This window comes from Plodia interpunctella, chromosome 1 (genome assembly GCF_027563975.2).
Source record: "Plodia interpunctella isolate USDA-ARS_2022_Savannah chromosome 1, ilPloInte3.2, whole genome shotgun sequence".
Lineage (NCBI taxonomy): Eukaryota > Metazoa > Arthropoda > Insecta > Lepidoptera > Pyralidae > Plodia > Plodia interpunctella.
The window spans coordinates 10736811-10756975 of record NC_071294.1 but is presented as its reverse complement, the minus strand read 5'-3'; the positions used below and the strand labels follow the sequence as shown (position 1 = coordinate 10756975).

General features: G+C 34.9%; 1 protein-coding gene across 5 annotated transcripts in view; it reads left to right on the top strand.

Moving 5' to 3' along the window:
- LOC128674194 (chondroadherin-like) overlaps window positions 1–20165 on the top strand; it is a 236589-nt gene that overhangs the window by 158514 nt on the left and 57910 nt on the right. For 4 of the 5 annotated variants that reach the window (XM_053752646.2, XM_053752610.2, XM_053752636.2 and 1 more), the window contains one exon: window positions 8326–8361. The exons of the other annotated variant lie outside the window; for it this stretch is intronic. In XM_053752646.2, coding sequence (XP_053608621.1) covers window positions 8326–8361 — 36 coding nt within the window. The remainder of the gene's footprint in view (window positions 1–8325; window positions 8362–20165) is intronic. 5 annotated transcript variants of the gene reach the window in all.

The window sequence follows — 20165 nt, the reverse complement described above, 5'->3', positions numbered from 1 at the left end:
GATAGAGTCATAGTAATAGAGTAAGAATTTGAAAAAAAATCTGTCTATATGTCTGTGTGTCTATGTGGCTGTGTCACGCCAATATTCGGAACTACTGGACGGATTTGAATGAAACTTTTTTTGTTATATAGCTATTAAGCCTGGGCAACATATAAGGTATAAATGATTTTGAAAACTGGAACATCTGATGGAGAACAATGATGGCACAGCTAAACTATAGGAAATATAGTTTTTCAGTCCGATGGGCATCTTCTGTATGTATAGGTATCGTTACGCTTTGTCTGTACAATTTCTCTATTAATTTTGACTACTTACCAAAACTTGTCCAGCCACGCGAACGAAGTCGCGTGCTTCAGCTAGTTATGAAAAACTGGATCCTAGCAACTTCCTTGATCTGAACTGAATGCATACAAATGTGACTACGAGTCCGCGCGCTAAATTTAATTTTACATAGTCTTAATACGTCTCTCCTAAAAAATGTCATTAAAAAAGTTGTAATTTTTATAGAGAAGGCCAAGGTTTGACTCGCAACCCGATGTCAAGTTGGCTAGAGCCGGCCCCACATGAATGTCTGAGCGCCATGTTTGTTTGAAGACGAGATTTTAAAGAATGAAGTAACTTGCTATTTGCCCTGCAGTTTCAGAGAAGTGGGTCGCTATCTTTCAGCGAATAGTCTTGTAACTTAAGATTATGTATATATATAGTTTTCACATTGCGATCTTTTGTTTTGGTAATAATGAACAGATAAATAAATAAATAATTATATTGGGACAAATCACACAGATTGAGCTAAATAATAAATAATAATAAATCAGAACCAATTTTATATATAATTGCCAATGCCAAAATTTAAATCGTATATTAAAAATGCTTTAATAGCTAATGCTTATTACACGATTAGCGACTATTTAAATGATAAAAACCTTGGACCCTTCCTAAAACTTCCACCTCTCACACTTGATTTTAATTTTTTTATTATTATTTATATATTTTCTTGACATGTTTATTACATATATTTTGACATTTACTTGTAAAACATATACGTGATTTGTGATCTTCAAGTGTCTGAAAGTAACATAGGTATCTATTATGTTAGATTATGGAGATCGAGTATGTCATGCACATTCAAATGGTCAAACCGGTAGCGGCATCGTGGATCGGGTCGGGAGGTTCCCTCTATTGTGGTTGAGCTTCGCGATGGCTGACTCACGCGTCAACTCGTGAACGGGTGCTGCCGGGGGAACTGGTCAGCTCGATCTTTTATTAAAAGTTTTTTTTTTGTTTGGTTAATTATACATATATATATAAGTATATATATTTTCCTTTCATCAGCACTTGATCACAATCATAATATGTTTCAGTATACCTTTTGACCATGTACTTTATTATGTACTTATGTTATATTACTGATAAAAAATTATACATAAATTTATATTTAAAGAATGGTAAGCCCTTCTGGCATAATAGGGACCAACACTGTTTGAATGAGTTTCTTTCGGCATTTCTTCTCAGCAGTGGTCGTTCCGAAATGCTAGTAGTTTGTAGCTTTGGTAAACATCATTTAATTTAGATTATAACGTGAAAAAGTGCCTGTGAAGGCCTAATTTCTGAATAAATGATTTGATTTTGATTTTGATTTTGATTTTGAACAATCAATCTAATAACAACAGAACAATAAAAATAGGGGGCGAAACAAATGAGTTAAGTAATGAAATGATCGTGTAAATGAAAATTATTTATTTATTTAAAAAAAAAGTGATATATTTTTCTTTCTTGTACACTCTTATCCTTACATAATATAAAACAATATAAAACAAAGTCCTCGGGCGCGTCTGTCTATTCGCAATAAACTCAAAAAACTACGGCACTGATTTTAAATCACCAATAGATGGTGTGGTGCGGTTAGGTTAGGAATATAATTTGTTACGCTTTTGCCCGAGCGAAGCCGGGACGGGTCGCTACTTTCAATATAAATAATGTAAAATACACGCTCACATACATATATATATATATATATATATATATATATATATATATATATATAAACATACACTCATACCTTTTAATAACACGATCTGAAACTTTCGAGATCATCATCATCGAGTGTGTTATTGCTAACACTGGTGTCAGGTTTTATTCAAGTCGCCTAAAGGCATCTGACAGTCGCATACACACTACTGAACTAAAGGAAAACATCCTGAGGAAACCTGCACACAGGTGGTCTGTGTGCAGTGAACCACCACCACTTGCTTACGGTGAAGGAAATTCACCGGAAGCAAGTGGTGGTGGATGAAAACTACTGACTTTTCGATCTACAGGCGGTCTTAACCATTACACCACCACCGCTTCATTTCACTTACGAGATATACTTGTCCTATACTTTGACTGTTGCAATCAGTTAACAGCAGAACAATCAAGCTAATAACAATAGAACAATAAAAATAGGGGGCGAAACAAATGAACTAAGTAATAAATAGCCCATATTACAGGAATAACTACGTTCGCTCCTTCTTTCGTGGATTGATTGCAGATTCGGAGTTCCGACTGTTATTCACTATCGAATCGATTCGAAGTGACACTCAGCGAACCAATCGCATTGCGGTGCGGTAGTCGTCGCGTCACTGTGATTGGTCAGTTGCGTCACACTGCGAATCGACTCGATGTTGTGATGTAAATAATAAGGACGCACTGTATACGTAACGGTACAAGCTTTTGCCCGCGACTTCGCCCGCGTAAATTTCGTGAATAGTTATTTTTACTTGATGAAAGCCGCCTATTTCCTTCTCCATATTTCAAACTACATGTAAGCAAAATTTCAAGAAGATTGATTGAGTAGATAGAGCGTGAAGAGGTAACAAACAAACTTACTTTCGCATATATAATATTAGTTAGAATATAGCCACACGGATCCTCCTACCTCCCATAGGTAGGAAGATCCGTGATAGAATGGCTAAAAAATAAAAACCATTCATTCACTCCGCGTTGATATTTTTCCGAGTGGAATCTTGTGACTCAATTTTGAAGCAGATATTCAACCAATTGAACTGATGTTTCGCAAAGTTGAAGTTTGAATGACAATGCTTTTTTGTATGAATGAATTCCTCACCGGTTTATACTGTAAGTGTATGATTTTTGACACGCGTTGAACGACACAAGATCCCTGACGACAACAAAAACCTATGTAAAAAAAAAAACAATAAAATAAATAAACTATAAAATTCTGTAAACATTTTTTACGACCACCAACCTCACGTCAACCTTCTTTAGGAATACTGTTGTTTCGAATCTGCTATTAAGGTTCTTCATAACTTAGTCTGCTCGTACGACATGTTATTTAGTGGTTCTATGACTAGGGAAATCTAGTGATTAAATAAATAAATAAATATATTAGGACAAATCACATAGATTGAGCTAGCCCCAAAGTAAGTTCGAGACTTGTGTTATGGGATACTAACTCAACGATACTATATTTTATAACAAATACATATATAGATAAACATCCAAGATCCGGGTCAATCAGAAAAAGATCATTTTCCATCATGACCCGACCGGGGATCGAACCCGGGACCTCTCGGTTCAGTGGCAAGAACCTTACCACTGCGCCACCGAGGTCGTCAAACTACTAAATAACAATGATAAAAACTAACGAAAAGGGTATTGTTGGTTGACATCTCGACTAATCATGAGCAAACACAAGCATAACTCAACCTATGGCTGATGGTCGTGGTCATTGCGTGGAATGAAACACACACAACAACTTTCTTAGAATTATTAATGGAGTAATTTGCCTCACGATATTTTCCTTCACCGGAAGCAAGTAGTGGACGATGAAATATAATATACACGAGTCAGATTGGTATACAAACTCGTGTGGCACGAGTAGGATCGAATACTACCTGGGACCTTTCGATCCACAGGCGGCTTCTTAACCATTACACCACCACAGTTTCGTTTTAGCACAAGTTCCAGCGAATTAAAAGCCGCAGTCTGACATTCCCGTAACTAGGCCAAAAGCGGCGCTTAAACATCCCTATAATTTTTCACAGAAGTCGCCCCGCGAGCCGCCGGCCACCGATTTAAACGAGTTTACAGCTTCAAAACTCCGAAAACCCTCGACATTTATATCGCTCGTGTTCGAGTGGCTAAATTTAAAGACTAAAAATCCCGTTCAGTTGGAAAAGTATTCATTTTTCACACGACAGGAAATATTTCTGTTTGTATTGTGTGCCATTCGCTCGCTGTACAAAGGGTAGGGTGTAGGTGCGAGCCTAAACGTCGCGTATTCACACGTATTTGCGAATCGCTGCATTTCGCGTTTGCGAACCAGTTGTTACCGGCACATGATCGAGCGAAAAGTAAAAAGACATCGACCTTTGTAAGTGCACACGAGCGTATATAGACACGAGACTGAGAATGGACTGCGAATGTCCTTTGTATTTGCAATAGATGTGATTAGTGTCGTCAGTGTGATCAACACTATAAGTAAAACTGAAAAGAATCCAAATCTGGCATTGTTAAATTAAAAAACCAGTCAATTGAGAGTTCAACTCGCGTGAAGACTGTACAATTTATAAAATTGATGAACAACACTAAGCTAAGCTTGTATCGTGGGTCCGTTGGACAGGCACGGCACGTCCAGAACCGCACACGAATATTTTCACGCAGACTCCGGCCTTCGGAGTGCGACAACTGAGAATGATATCAGAGGAGAGGCAAAACGCATTTCTTTTATGTGACGCGTGCTTGCCATGTTAACATACCAAAATTACCTTCTAGTTGATCTGAATCATCGGATCAAGTTTAATGTTCAATTAATTAATTCCAAAATTTTCAAAATTATAACATTTGAAATTCGAATACAAAAGGATTCGGATTTCAAATGTGATAAATTAGAAAATTGTGATTTTTTTGTACCTACATTCGATCGTCACCAAAGACTAGTGATTGCGCAGAGTGGTCACTGCAATTCAAGTGGTTTAATACCCGTGGGGCGAGTGGAAGACGCAATTTGGCGTGCTGACCGCAAAAGCCGCGCATGTTTATTAAAGACAAAGAGCTAGCCTCGACCCACGATTTGCATAACGGTCTGTGTCGTAATTAGAAACCATCTCGGACCTCCTTTGTCCCGTCATGTCTGGAGGGGGACACTGTCAAATGCCTTCTATTTAGCCCAGGGAAGTATAATCCGACGAAATGCAGCCGCAAAGCAAAAAGTATTACGCTCTTTGCGGACAGAAGTGTAATAAAGTTCGGTAAAAAGAGCAAAGTTAGTTTTCCGCGTTTTAACTTGGGAGTTTTTACTTTTGGAACAGTTGGAAACGTTTTAATCCAAATTGCTTAAAGTAGGATCGTTAGGAACGGAAGGGCTGGTGGAGACGTGGAATTGGAATTAGAGCGAGATGGATATATTTTTGTTATTTGTGACAACTTCCTTATTTGTGTAATATCGATTGCCAGCAAATCCTAGTGTAGGTATGTATTTAAAATATGTAAAATTTCCTTAATATCATAGTTTTCATCCATATTTTAAAATCTGAAAAAAGGAATTTAGTTAAAAAAAATTTAAACTGTTTGTAATTCAGTAATTAAAATGTATTTATTAATTTACCAAGATAATTCAATGATCAATGAAAACTCAACAAGTTACGTAAATAAAATCACAGCAATATATCCGATACATACATATCGGATACCATCGATCGATCGGATCGGAATAGATATTAATGTGCCTATTCGTTTAATTTATTCTTTTTCATAAAATTATTTGGCAGTTTTGTTTAAAAACTAAAAAAGTTGATTTGAATTTGGAATTCATTAGAATACCGATTACCAATATACAGTCTAATAATAAATTAGTGTAAGAAACCACAGAGTAACAGTAACAGTGGGGCAACGCGTAACTCATTAACTAGTGTTGATTTGGAGGGGTTGGGGAGGGGGTGGGGGGTTACGACCGGCTCCTGGATAATGATGTTAAACCGATATCCTTATTTACTGCAAATTGCGTCGGTGTCGACTAGCGACCGCTGCTCTGCTCATATTAGGAATCGACTTTCCTTTCGAGTATTCCTAGTGTTAATCGGTATAGTTAAATGTGGGACATTTAAATACTGATGTGGTATATTCTTATTCAAATATATTTTTAGTATATATTTAGCCATAATTTTGATAGTCAACCAGAGTGCAGATTTCCTCATGATGATGGGTTCAATGCAAGCAAGTCGAAGTCAATAGAAACTACTACGCATGAGTCAGAATGGTGTACCAACTCATGTGACACGAGTAGGATTGGAAACTGGGAACTTTCCATTCATTAAATTAAACAGGCTTCACAGTATCTCCTTCTAAAAATACACATAATTTTTTCACAATTGAAGAAAAAAAAAAAGATTTTTCAATTTAAATCCAACAATCCGAACGCAATGTTAAATTTGATATAAAAAGGCTTCCAATCTTAAAAAAATATATATTCGGATACATCGCCATTCGCGTCTCATTTCCCTGACCCATAATTTCCTTTTATGCTTTGCGTTAAATGGTTTTCACACAATAAATAACGGTATAATCTTTTTGAAAAGGGTCCTTTAAATCCAAAAATTCTCAAATGGCCAATTCTATTGTGGATAAGTCTACCTCTGGGACTGGTAGACATATATAATTATTCTGTACTTATTTATGTACTTATGTACGTATGTACTGATGTGCTAAATTGTTTTCCCAGAAATAAATACTAATCTAGTTAAAGTTCGAATTTTTACTTCATCTCATTTAAAAGACAGACAGACAGAACGACCTTTTACTGACCTAACAGATCAGTAACAAAGGATTCTGTCTACCCCGTAACGGGTTTCAAGAAGACGTTTGGTTTCAATTGCGAGCAAATATTTTATACTCGTGATCGCAAATATTTGTCTGTGGTTCTGGGCCTGGGCCTTCGGACCCACGATGCAAGCGTAGTGTGGGCTGTTGGGTGTTGTCCAGTTATATTATACGTTATAAATTTTATCACCTTTCTGAACAAAGGGTATAACGTCTTAAAAGCGAATTGAATCCATTAATTGTTACTATGATTTTGTCAGTAACAAACATTATTTCTTGATAAATTAAAACTATTATGATGTAACGTTAATTCTGCCCCGTGTCAGATGCCTTTAATAAAAATCTGACACCAGTTTCATAGCAATAATGCACTCGATAAGAAATATGTTAAGAATTTAAACGTTTACTTTTTATGCGGGCCCAGATTTTGCGGCGTCACAGGCGAGAATACAACTGGAAAATCGTGAGGGAGAAGGGAAATGTTTGGTTGATCACACCCGTTCGGGAAAAGCCGCGAATTGCAACTAGTTTCTATAATTAAAGTAACATTTGATATATCGACAAAGTTTCACGGAGTTTACAATTAGCGTCCAGAAGTTGTAATATATCTGAATTGTTTTTGTCATGGCCGTTATCACAATATATCTCGTTTCTTAAGTTTAATCATATCAAACTGTATTTAGTCGTATATAGTATTAACTGCGCTCCGGTGCTTCGCTCCCGTGAATATTTCGGGATAAAAAGTGCCCAAAATGTTATTCCAGGTTATATTCTACCCGTGTACCAAATTTCATAACAATAGGTCCAGTAGATTTTGCGTGAAAGACTAACGAAAATACTTACACACATCCTGACAAACTTTCGCATTTATAATATTAGTGGATTTGCAATTAAATGAACGTTTAACGCGAATTTCCACAGGACCGAAGCCCCGGGGCGCAGCTAGTCTTACATAAATCGTTCAGAAGTATTATGTGTGCTACAAAAATTGAAAACCCAGCTGACCTCGTAGCCGCTACGCCGTAGAGCCTCTACGACGTAGCACCTCTACAATTGTGCCATACTTCTCCGTCTATGCATCTTTCATTCGATCGGGGATAATTCAGTTATTCGACCCACAGAATAGATCCCCCTGCACTAGTATCAGAATGATATGAAGAAATACTGAACATTGAAACCATAACTCCTGAACCCACGTACTTCATTTATGTGCAATGAGAAAATTGGGAATTTTCCCATCACATATTTGAACTGTTTCGATATACTGTGACTACATTATGCAATGGAAAACTATAATAAAATTTATCTTTCTACAAAAAAGAATGCCCGTGGCTACACCCGCGGCTAAATGTATCTAATCTGTTTTTCATACAAACTTGATCTTCACTTGAAAATTAATTTTTTGTGACGTATATAGAAATAAATATGCCACAATTTGATTCGTGAAAATCTTAAGCAAAATATAGAAAAAAATCATAAACTGTCATTTTCTTTTTTTTTTTTCAGGCAATAGTCTCTTCGCGTAGCTACAGAATATCACCGGTAAGTTTTATAAAACATGTAATTTTTAATAATTTTTAAGGCTGCGGATACCAGACAAACAATCAGCTTTAACCTGCGCGTCGCTTATATTTAAACAAAATGGCTTACTTTGTGGTTTTCTGTGCACGTTAAAATTAACCTCAAAGTTGACTGGCGCAATCCAATCTAAGTCTTAGTATGTTTACACAAAGATAACTTGAACAAAAATTATACATACCATTATACTTGATAGGAATAAAAAATAGATATAGTAGAACTTAGTCTAAAATTGATCATTTATTTATTCTTTACAAAATAAAATAAAAATCACACAAGACTTCAATTTTAAAAGCTAAAGTTACCATTAAGCCCTCGACTACCCCTTTAGTTCAGTTCCTTGACTTAGGAAACACAAAATTAAATATAACTTTCAATAATGAGCGAGTTTTGTTTACGTCAGTCCCACGGGAGGTAATTACCAACTCGCATGGGTAATTAACAAGTTAGTCAAACTGTATTCCGTATTGAATGCAAGTTTTAAATTATATATTAACACTGCTTATTAAAAATTATAAAAGAGGAACTTTCAAAGTCAGACGTATTAAAGACAAACTAACAGAAACACTACCTCGGTGGTACGGCCACGTTATGAGGAGACTCGTAGATCATATGAGTATAGAAAAATTCTGGAACTTGAGCCAGCGCCATGGAAACATGGGAGACCCAGTCTCACGTGGATAAAGGTCATGGAAAACGACCTCAAGAGTCATAATATCGACCCAATGACGACCGAATGCTATGGAAAAAATTGATTAGGAGGGTCAATCCCAATAAAAATGAGTTAAAGGAGAAGGCTGCTTATCAAAAAAACAAATTTCCGGAAAATCTGAATATCAACAAATATACTTGTATATGTTACAGTTAAAACCAGTTTTTGGATATATCGCGTTTTTTCCCAAGTTGGAACTGGTTTTTAATACATGCCTTTGTCAAAGCTAGAATGAATGCTCACAGTTGAATATTATAACATGCGTTTTTTCGTAGCGAGTCCGTTAAAACTGTTCCTGCTAGAGCTGCATATACAGATTTTACCCTCAGGTAGTGAGTGTTGTCGTCACAGTTTGATGTAGTGTATGAATGAGTCTTTGATTAGCTTTGGATTCATCACAGACATGCTAAGCGAGCTACAGAACGCAGAACTTAGGTTGAGTTGCACCGTCAAATTTAACGTTGATTTTAAACGGCGCGCCCCGCCGACTTTAAGAGCAAATGGCGTACTTTGCGTTATTTTGCGCACGTTAAAGTTAACGTCAAAGACGGTGCAACCCACCCGTAGAATTTAATCCATCTCGACATTCGTAAGACGAGCACGTGGTGATCGTGTAGGGTTGCCACATTTGAGTAGTTATTCCTCAAGTGCGTTTTCAAAAAAGAGTGTGTATGAAGGAAGAGTGCAGCGGAAATGAGAGAAATCCAGTACATCCGTTTTTCTATTCGGATGGTACGTATATTTCAAAGAGCACAAACTGTATTAATTACCCATCAGTAATGCCTACTGAAGCATAGCAATAAAAACTTCTCACGATGGAAAAGCAATTACTTTTTATAATAATTACCTACCAATTGGTAGGAAAGTATTTACCATACTGGCCGCAAATAAAAAGTGTAACTGTTTTTAAAGCAGAATAAATTCTTGAATCTTTGACAACCCTAGTCCCAGGGTGGCTTAATTATCTACGTTCCATGTTACTACTACGATAATATCCAGCTAAATCATGTCGTCCTTCATACGGATACAAATTCGGACGTAAAATAAATAGTATTTTAAGAGTTCAGTTAATTTTGTTTGTAGAGGCTACATTGTTATACCAAGATGGGTTAATATCATAAACATATCTTATTGTGGTTCAAATATTTAATGAAACAAAAAATTATTTCATTTTTGTGTCATCTTTCGTTTCCAAATGGTTATTAACGTCAAACGGAAGTACCTATTAAACCCGCTAATACGTCATCAGACATGTAGATTTATTCAGCGTGTTTTCGTCCGATAAAATAATATCGCTTCAGCAATTTCAATTAATATTTTTTTCGTTTCTGTCTGAGCTCGAACGTCCACTTCACCTGTAGGTAATGAAATCGATTGCTCTTTGCCGCGTTCAAGTGCTCTTTTTTACCTAATTGCACCTCTATACGTGGTCTCCTCTTTGACCGGCATTCGTTTTCTGAAACTGGCCAGTGTTGTTTCGAATTTCGAAAATAGAACGTTGAATTAACTAAAAGTTTCTTTGTTGAAAGAAAAATAACAAAAGTGGCGCGAATTCGGATTCCTCAAACTTTCTCAGCTTCCATTTTATATTAATATACTGTTTGGCGAATAACCTCGATATTTTCATAATAAATCGTGTTTTTATGTATGTTACAGGCAAATTTTATTTCAATATTCACCATATAAAAAACTTTTGAAATATTTGTTTTTTCACTATCTCCATGTTAATGGTTATACATACACATATCAAAAATCCAACAAATGTGATCATGTAGTAGACAGAGCACAAATTGGCCGTCGACCGTTACAGACGAAACACAAACATCGTAAAATATCGCAAAAAAGGTTTTCTCTGACAGACGTGCCACAGACGCCGGGAAAATTCCCAAAAATTTTTTCATTTAAAGATATGTAAGTACGGAACTCTAAAAACAGCCGCCTGCCCGCAGCACGTGGAAGCGCTACCGGCTGTAGACATTACTCATAATTTTAGCAGCACAAACTTAATTTTCTAACACCGGTAGACAATGTTTTTTTGCAGTTTCTATTTAATACATCCACTGGAAGTGCTTATAAAAATCTTTTATTTATTTATTTAACACACAAAACAGATTATAATCAAAATAACAAATATGCGTGGTAAAATTATGCGCTTTACTAAATTATAATCCACAAAATATGTGTGCCTAATAGCGTTAAACTTGAGAATTACAACAACCAGAGAGAACTTATCTTAAAATTAACGTTAATAATGATATGGTCATGTATTGAAACATGTACCTAACCAAATTCTATATAAACCCAAACATATTTAAAAGGAAAAAGAAAGCTATCAGTAGAACAGTTACGATGTGATACTGCGCACTTGTCTCCGGAACTGTGACAGACTCAAATGAAAGATATCAATTACTTTGTTAGAGACCAAAACTCCGTTATATTGACGACACATTCTGACCAATGGGTTTTAGAGTTTAGTTTGTGGTATACCGGCTACCGGACAGACGAATGTCGGTTGGATATGATTTTTTACTCCACCACCGCTACGAGTGTCAAATTAATCATTCAAAAAGGATTTGTGCATGGAATTTTTTCAATAGCCTCATTTTTCAACCATATTTCCTATGGTCAACATAAAATAAGTTAAATCTTTGTTAGTTTAAAGTAACTCTAACCTTAAGTACATTGGAAATTTTATTCTGAAATAAAGTTATTATTATTATTTTCCCGTAAAGAACATTATATTCGACACATTTCGTACAATATATATATTATATATATATATATATATATATATATATATATATATATATATATGCGGAGGTTTTGATAAGAAAATGTTCCATAATGCAATATTATAAACGAAACAAGAAAAAATTTCGCTTTAGGCGTGCGATGATGGGTGTCTGTCGGTCATTAGCGAAATGTTACTGAACACACATCAACCGGTAATTACGACGGGACGAGGAAAACCCGGTTAATGGGGCTAGTAGAGCGAGGAGTCCTTGCGATTTACGACTTTTTTATGTATCGATCTCCACGGCCGCTGTAAAAGGGAAAAAATCGACATCTTACGAAACGTCTAAACGAAAATGTCACGTCTTATACAGGTTTCTTTCTGAATAACAGTCAAATTTTCGCATTTTAAGTTACTCAGCCTCAGTACATGCGAGTACAATAACTTGCAAATGATGTTTATTGAGAAAATTAAGTTTTCGACTTAGGTACACAAAAGTCCTGTTGGCCTTTTATGGGAGATTTTGTTTTGTTAGTTTTTTTTTTTACTTTTGTATATTATCCTAATTATTTTCTCGATTATTACTACTGACGTTGTGTCGCTGCGCTTGCCAAACCTAATACGAGCATTTTTTGATTTTTCATTTTTTCGCTAGTTGGCATTGATTTTTATCGAAACATTGATTACAAAGACTGCCATGTGAAAATTCTAACTGGAACAAAGTTTATAATATATTTTATTATGTAATAACAATTAAGTCAGCACATATAATCCGAAATCCAAACAGACAAGGCAAATGAAATGAAACAGCTGAGCGTCAATTTAACGATTTGGCACAGAATACGCAGACGATTATTGAGTGAATATATGTCGAGTATCGAGCGAATACGGACTCGATATGGACGGCACGAGTGGTGCTATAGTGGATAGTGGGCACTAAGTTAGCGGTCCGAGTCGAGAGGTTCGATTCGAGTACTGCTTTGCGGCGCGCAATACTGGCCGGAGAGGATTTGTGTTCCTATTTCGAGTTGAAAATGTTAATTGTAAAACGATACTTTAAGATTTTCTTTTTTGAAACAACATTTTGCTTTTTTCAAATACTATGTTTAATCTAGCATATTAAAATAATTAACATAAACAAGGTTTAATATATTAATAAGCTATAATTCATAGGTAATATTACTTAGAACATGACCATGTATATTTTTGATCATTCTCGCTGCATACAGCTTCGTGCCTTTAACAAATTCATTTATTTATTGTAGGTGGATAATACAATATCCTTGTCTCAAATTTCGTTCAAAATCATTGCGATATTTTTTTTTTTCTGAAAATGAAAAATGTTCGTCTATATATAACATTTTTATTCATAATATATGTAGTTGATACGGGTATAATTGGATCAGAGATAGCATATGATAAAATTCTTCTGCCTTAAAACGTGTCCAATGTCTTTTCCTCTTTTGTACAGAAGTATGATATCTATTTTCAATCTTATTGCCTAGACATTAATGTTCATAAGTGTCACTGGTAGTACAGCTATCTTTCAAAACTTCCGTACACCAGGCAAAGAGCATCTCGTTCACTTATTAATAGATTTAATTCGCAAAGTTAGACAAGTTGAGAAACTCCCGATTCCACGTAACAATCTAGGCACGTTTTAATTCGCAAGTTTCTGCTTGATGACTGCAGCCTCTAGGTGCAAGGGGGGAGGGGGCGGCGTGACGGGAATCGCGATCGAGACGGACTATAAAAACTTGGGAGTCGTAGTGAGAATGTTAATTGGTGAATCTGTGAAGTGATTATTTGTATTTTTAAAATTGGCCGTTGACTAAAATCAATGTTTGAAATAAGTGATTTGGATAAAAATATCCAAATCATATGTAATTTGTTTGTTTGTAATAACTTTATTGCACGAAAATAAGTACATTAATCAAAATTAATACAAGAAAGATACATTGTACAACGGCGGACTTATCCCAGTAATTTATGTATTTACTATTAGATTGTTCTCGTTTTTTAATAGTTTTGATTAATTTTATTTAGGTAATTGATTTTTACCTTTATTTATTTAGACAAACAATAAACACAATAATTCAGATTTTATATAGTAAAATCGAAACCTAGTGTTTTTATTTCAATTTGTTATAAAATATTAAATTTGGTAATACATTTTAACAAACATTACTGGTTTAAATAATAATTGATTTCTAAATTATATATAAATTTTAGCTCTTTGTATTCTTTTTTTTTATTAAAATAGTAAAATTAACGATAAATATTTTATTAGCTAAAATTAAATAGCAAGTTACAGTCAATGGTTAGGTAAAAGAAAAAAAAGTCTGTCAAAAGTCTGTCAAGAACAGAATAAGCAATACAAGCAACTAAGCAAAAAAAGTAAAAAAGCAATTATTTTAAAAAGTAAAAATAATTTGGATTTTCCTTTTATAGTTGGTTAAAAAACGCCTACACTGATGGTTGTCTTGTTATAATACTTAATCAATCAGTCATGGGAATAAGTAGAATACCATATTGGAACAATAATGACGAGTTAAAAATAAAGTAATGATACTCCCCATATTCAGCCACAAATCAACGGAACAACACTCTGTATATAGACAACTAATCACAATATAATGAGTCGAGAATTTACAATATTTTTTTTTCTTAACTGCCAGTATAAATATCAATATTTTTTTTTTCGTTTGCCGATTTAGTTGTGTTCATAACTTTGTTTTTTTACGAATGTCATTTTTTTTTTTGACGACTGAAGTTATTATTAACTGCCAATACAAATATGGAACGTCTAAACGTATTTTAATGTTTATTAAAACTGTCATGACATAAGCATAAAGTTTAAAAAATACATTTATTGATCAGTTTTCAATTAACTGTCTTTGTTTCAATTATGTACATAAGATGTCGATACATTTGGTACCTTTAAACGGATATATACATAATCTCATAAATAACTAAGTTTATATTTATCTATAGAAAATACTGGTAAAAATGTTAAGTTACGATATTAATTCGACGTGATTGCTCACTTTTCCAATCGAAATTCAAAATTTCATCAAATTAGCTTCAAATTAGCATTCCACGTACTCGTGAAAACCAAATCCTTTTTGAACTGCTCTCCAGGGCTTCAATACTCTTTCCCGATTCCCACTTGCTTTAGCTCCGCATTCCCGTTTTATTTTAATGGAGAGCGGACTGATACGTGACGTCATTAATCTAGGAAATATTCCCGACAATCTAAATGCAAATGGCGATATATTTCAAAGAATGAATTGCTTGAATTTTTATTTGTTACTGTAAAAAAAAATATTTTAAAGAATAATTCTTACTGAACATTAAAAATTCTCAGATTTAACAAATGAAGTGGACATTCCCACGCTGCTAACAAACTAATCCGACATCAATAAAAGTAAATTTTGAGTACACTCATCAATAACCATTTTGACAGCTAAGCCGCCATTTTTCATTTGACGCCCGTTCGAAAGTGGAATCCGAGCGAAAATCGCGTAGTCAGAGGTCGCGTTCGAAAACAAAAAACTTTCATGCACCAAGAGCACAGCAAACAGTCCCGATGCATCAAACACTTCGATTTAAATCGTTTACACTGCAGCTTCAATTTAACGCTAAAACTTTGGAGCGTAGCTAACGCGGCAATGGAAACGCTCGCTGAAATTTTACACCCGTCTAATGTTCGCCCGAGTCGCGGGGAGATACAGTAGATCAACTTCCGAGCCATTTATTCGCAAATTGAGTTATTGCACCTCTCGCAGATCGCTTTACATAGGTCATTTGGGAAAATTACATGTCGCCGCAACTATTCCAGTGTTTATTTTCTAAGGTTTCATTGGAATTTTCCTCATTTTGAGATTAATGCACCGTTTCCATGAAGCGAGCTCGCGTTTTCTTAATTTCCTCCTTTGAAGCATTGCATAAGCCGTCATTTATAACATCGCGTGGCAAAGATAAATACGTTGCTATTTATCATAGCCAGGCTTAACAAACAGTACTTTATAATAACGGTGCAGTTTCACGTTCCTTTTAGTTACATGTTATAATTTATTTTGAATTTAAACTTTTGTCTCTTCGGGGCAATGTTTGTTGAATTTCACAAAGGCAAATCGAGTTATAAGTGTAACGCGGCGCGTCCAAACACTGTTATCCGTTTATATTACTCTGTACTGTTTCCGCGTATCGCAAATTAAATAACGTGTTTCGACTATGAATAATAACCCGCTCCGTTTCTGAACGCGTTACAGCGATTCTACAATTTGAATTTTAAAATAAGAAAGTTATGTCCTCTGGAATACGCGGACGTTCCAAAACTCAATTTGAATGAGGAATCGTGTTTTCGTCTTTATTACAAATAATGTAACTGGCTGGTGGACATTTTGTTTTTAATGTAAATGCCGCGCAAATATCTAAAAGGATGAATGCGAGAACATTATTCTAATGGCAAAATGCTTTAGCTTGGGACTATTTATAGTTGTGGTGCTTACCGGGCAAGCGTTCATAAGCGTTATTAAAATTCCTGGTGACCGTGGGGCGGGGTCCGATTCTCAAATATCGTGCTGGGTGTTATTATATCGGGTTTCGTAACGCACGCGACTTGACGTCGTAATTGCGGCAGATAGGAGTCACGGAGGGCTTATTACCGACATGGAGGGTTTGGACTCGGTATAATTGTGACGGTAATTGTTATGATGTGTACGCGATGAAGGGCGAACCTGTGATAAAGAAAGATTTATTTATTTTTTAATGAGACAAAAAAAAACAAATGAACTGAAGACATAGAATTAAATTAACATTTCACCAAATTGCCAAATATTCGAATTATTGCTTTCTAAAACATGATTATGATAACTAGACGCATCGATATTGTAAAACTTTAATTTAAGTATGTATTTGCGATCATCGCTGTAACATTCCGTGTATGATAAACGACCCATAAGTTATATTAAATGCTTCTTAACAATTCCGAAATGCCACGAAAGCGGAGCCTCTGCGCGTAATTAGTTTGCTTAAACATAACAATTATTCGGTTTATAACTAACCATATTGTTTATTCAAACCATGATAATATAAACAAGAATATCGATCGCAAAACCGATAGATGTCTCTGCTCTGTAACCAATAGGGATGAGCCAAGTGCGTAATCAAATTAGGTTGCCTGATTAGAGCGGCCTTCGACGCGTGTCGCAGTTAAACAAAGCACTCGACTAGGGTTAGACTAAAATGAGTTTATACAAATTAATCATTAACCTAGTATTTCGTTACAATCTTACAAAATGGTTCGCGATATATTCCAAAATCAAAAATACAATTGAAGAATTTAACGGATTAACATAACTAATGTTCTAGAGGTCGATTTTTGTCAAAAAAAAAAGGAACCAATGTTGGTATTAGTCTTGACTATTGGACTTTGGACTGGCTGTTTCAAATATTTACTAACGTTTACTTTCTGTACTTACCGAAAATATTTTCTACAACTTAATATTTTTTAAACAATTTAATATTTTATTACAACATTATCAAATTTAGATTTCATGACAAAGTCCGATATTTTAATTGAGCTTAAATTTGCAAATGTTGAGAATAGCATCTTTGCAAAATTAATTTAATTCAATCACCCGCTAAGTGATACGAGGGCTGCTATTTATGTATCCGGAACTGGCCAATAATTCTAGAATATTTAAAAAGTAATTACAACATTTGAAAATAGAACTCTTCGGCTAGAGAATAAATATTTTTCATGTCCCTGTCATTTGTTTTTTTCAATTGGCGCCAATTTTGAAAATAGCTTGTCTTCATTGCCATGGATTTAACTCGTGAACATTTTCGCGCGATGATTTATTATGATTTTCGGCGTGGATTAACTCAAAAACAGTGCATCGAACAACTGATTTTAACTTTTGGAGATGAAGCATCATCGAAAACCACTGTGTATTATTGGTTTAAGGAATTTCAACGTGGACGGTCTATGCTCACGGATGAAATTAAGGAGGGTCGTCCTAAATCGGTAGTGGTACAACAAAATATTGATGCTGTGCGACAATTAGTAATGCAAGATAGAGGCGTCTCTGGGCATTAGTATGACGAGTATACACGCGATATTACACGAACATTTAATTGTTAAAAAAATTTGTTCGCGTTGGATTCCGCACAACTTGAGCGTAGATCAAAAACAGGCTCGTGTCGACTGGTGTAAGAAAATGATAAAAAAATACAACCGTGGCACGTCAAAAGCTGTTTATAATATCTACACAGGTGACGAAACCTGGATCTATGCTTATGACCCTGAAACTAAACAGCAGTCAACGGTGTGGGTCTTTCAAGATGAACCGAATCCAACAAAAGTTGTTCGTGCGAGAAGCACTTTAAAGCAAATGGTCGCTTGTTTTTTTGGTATCAACGGACATGTAGTTACAGTGCCACTAGAGAATAGTAGGACGGTTAATTCTGAATGGTACACCACCATTTGTTTGCCAGAAGTCTTTGAAAAAATACGAAAGAACAACCCACAACGCAGAATCATACTTCATCACGACAATGCTAGCTGCCACAAGTCGGCTGAAACAAATAATTTTTTGGAGGGTCAAAAGATTGAATTGACGGGTCATCCGCCGTACAGCCCCGACCTGGCACCCAATGATTTTTATTTATTTCCAAACATTAAAAATAAATTACGTGGTCAACGTTTTTCGAGCCGCGAAGAGGCCGTTGATGCGTTCAAAACACACGTTTTGGACATACCTCAATCAGAATGGAAAAAGTGCTTTGAAAATTGGTTTCATCGTATGCAGAAGTGCATAGATCATCGCGGAGAATACTTCGAGAAACAATAAAACCATATGTAATAATATATGTTTGTTTAATTTTGTTATTCCGGATACATAAATAGCAGCCTATGTATTCATACAGTTTTGAAGACATTGTTAAAAATTTTAATCATGAGTGAATATTATTTTGCTTTTTATTGAAAAATAATGACACTGACATTTCCAGTGAAAATTAACCTGGCACATTTCTTGGAGAGAAAAAAAAAACAATGATTCATCGACTGGTCGAAATTAACGCATTAATTTGGTCACTTCCTGAAGATCGCGTGACTTGACTAGTTTTTTAACATCCCCCAATAAAACAGTTGAGTTACAGCCCACAGACGAACCATTTCTACACGCGACGCTAGAGAACGGCTATGAAAAATGTTTGTTTTAGTTTTTTTAAAGGGGTTTGGTATTGAGAAAAATAATATGAAGAAATGCCAAATTCCATGTCGATGTTTTCTGAAGTGCATTGAAGTCAACTATATCCTTATTTATATAACAGAAGTAGAAAGAATGTGAAAAAAAAATACAGTATGAGAAAAATAAAGACCAAACATTCAAAAAAGACTAAACGGGAAAGTAGAATAATCTCGTTCCGGAGGTCTAATAAGAAATAACTAGCTTTCAGTGTTGACATTTTAAATTTTAAAAAAGAATTATACATGCTGGCTGACTGAATGTAAAAAAAATATTTTTTAAAATTAATTCACATTCTATCAAACACACTTCTATTCTATTTTCAAACACAGACAACATAGATATGTATCTCCCCTAATCGTTGACAATGTGTGTTTTGTATAATTTTCAATTAATTTTCGACTGCAGTAGCGACATGCGATAGCATCACAATTCACATCGGATTCAATAGAATATTGTTTTAATGAATAATTTATATCGTCAAATTTAATATGAGTATAATTAGACATTGTGATTCGTATTATATTCTAATTTGTAATATTTAGATCACTCGTGTGGAATATCTAACATTATATTAAAATCGGCTACATTGTTATATTGTAATTAGTTTAGTTTTGGCCGTGCTTAAGCTAAGCATCTGTGAAAAATCTATAGATAATCATATCAATCGCCATTTTATTTTGTATTGTACCTAGTAATTTTCAAATCAACAGAAATTTGCTTCACCTAGATGATTTGAATGATTTAGATTCTACTAATCAAAATATAATAACAATTGATTCTAAATCTATGGTACCTACCCACCTACATAATCAATACATCACGTTCTAAATTTAAATCATTTATTACTATGTGACGACGATGTCGGCGCGTCTGTTGAAAGGTTATAGAGTAAACAACTTTGCTTGTTATTTTTTAAAATATATTATTGGCACTGGCCGCTGACAATCGAATCGTCATAATAATTGCTCAACACTCGCTCCACAATCGTAATTGCTGACAATTTATCGACGAACGCCTATTTGATTGAAGGCCGGAATAATAAAAACAATTGACTTATGAG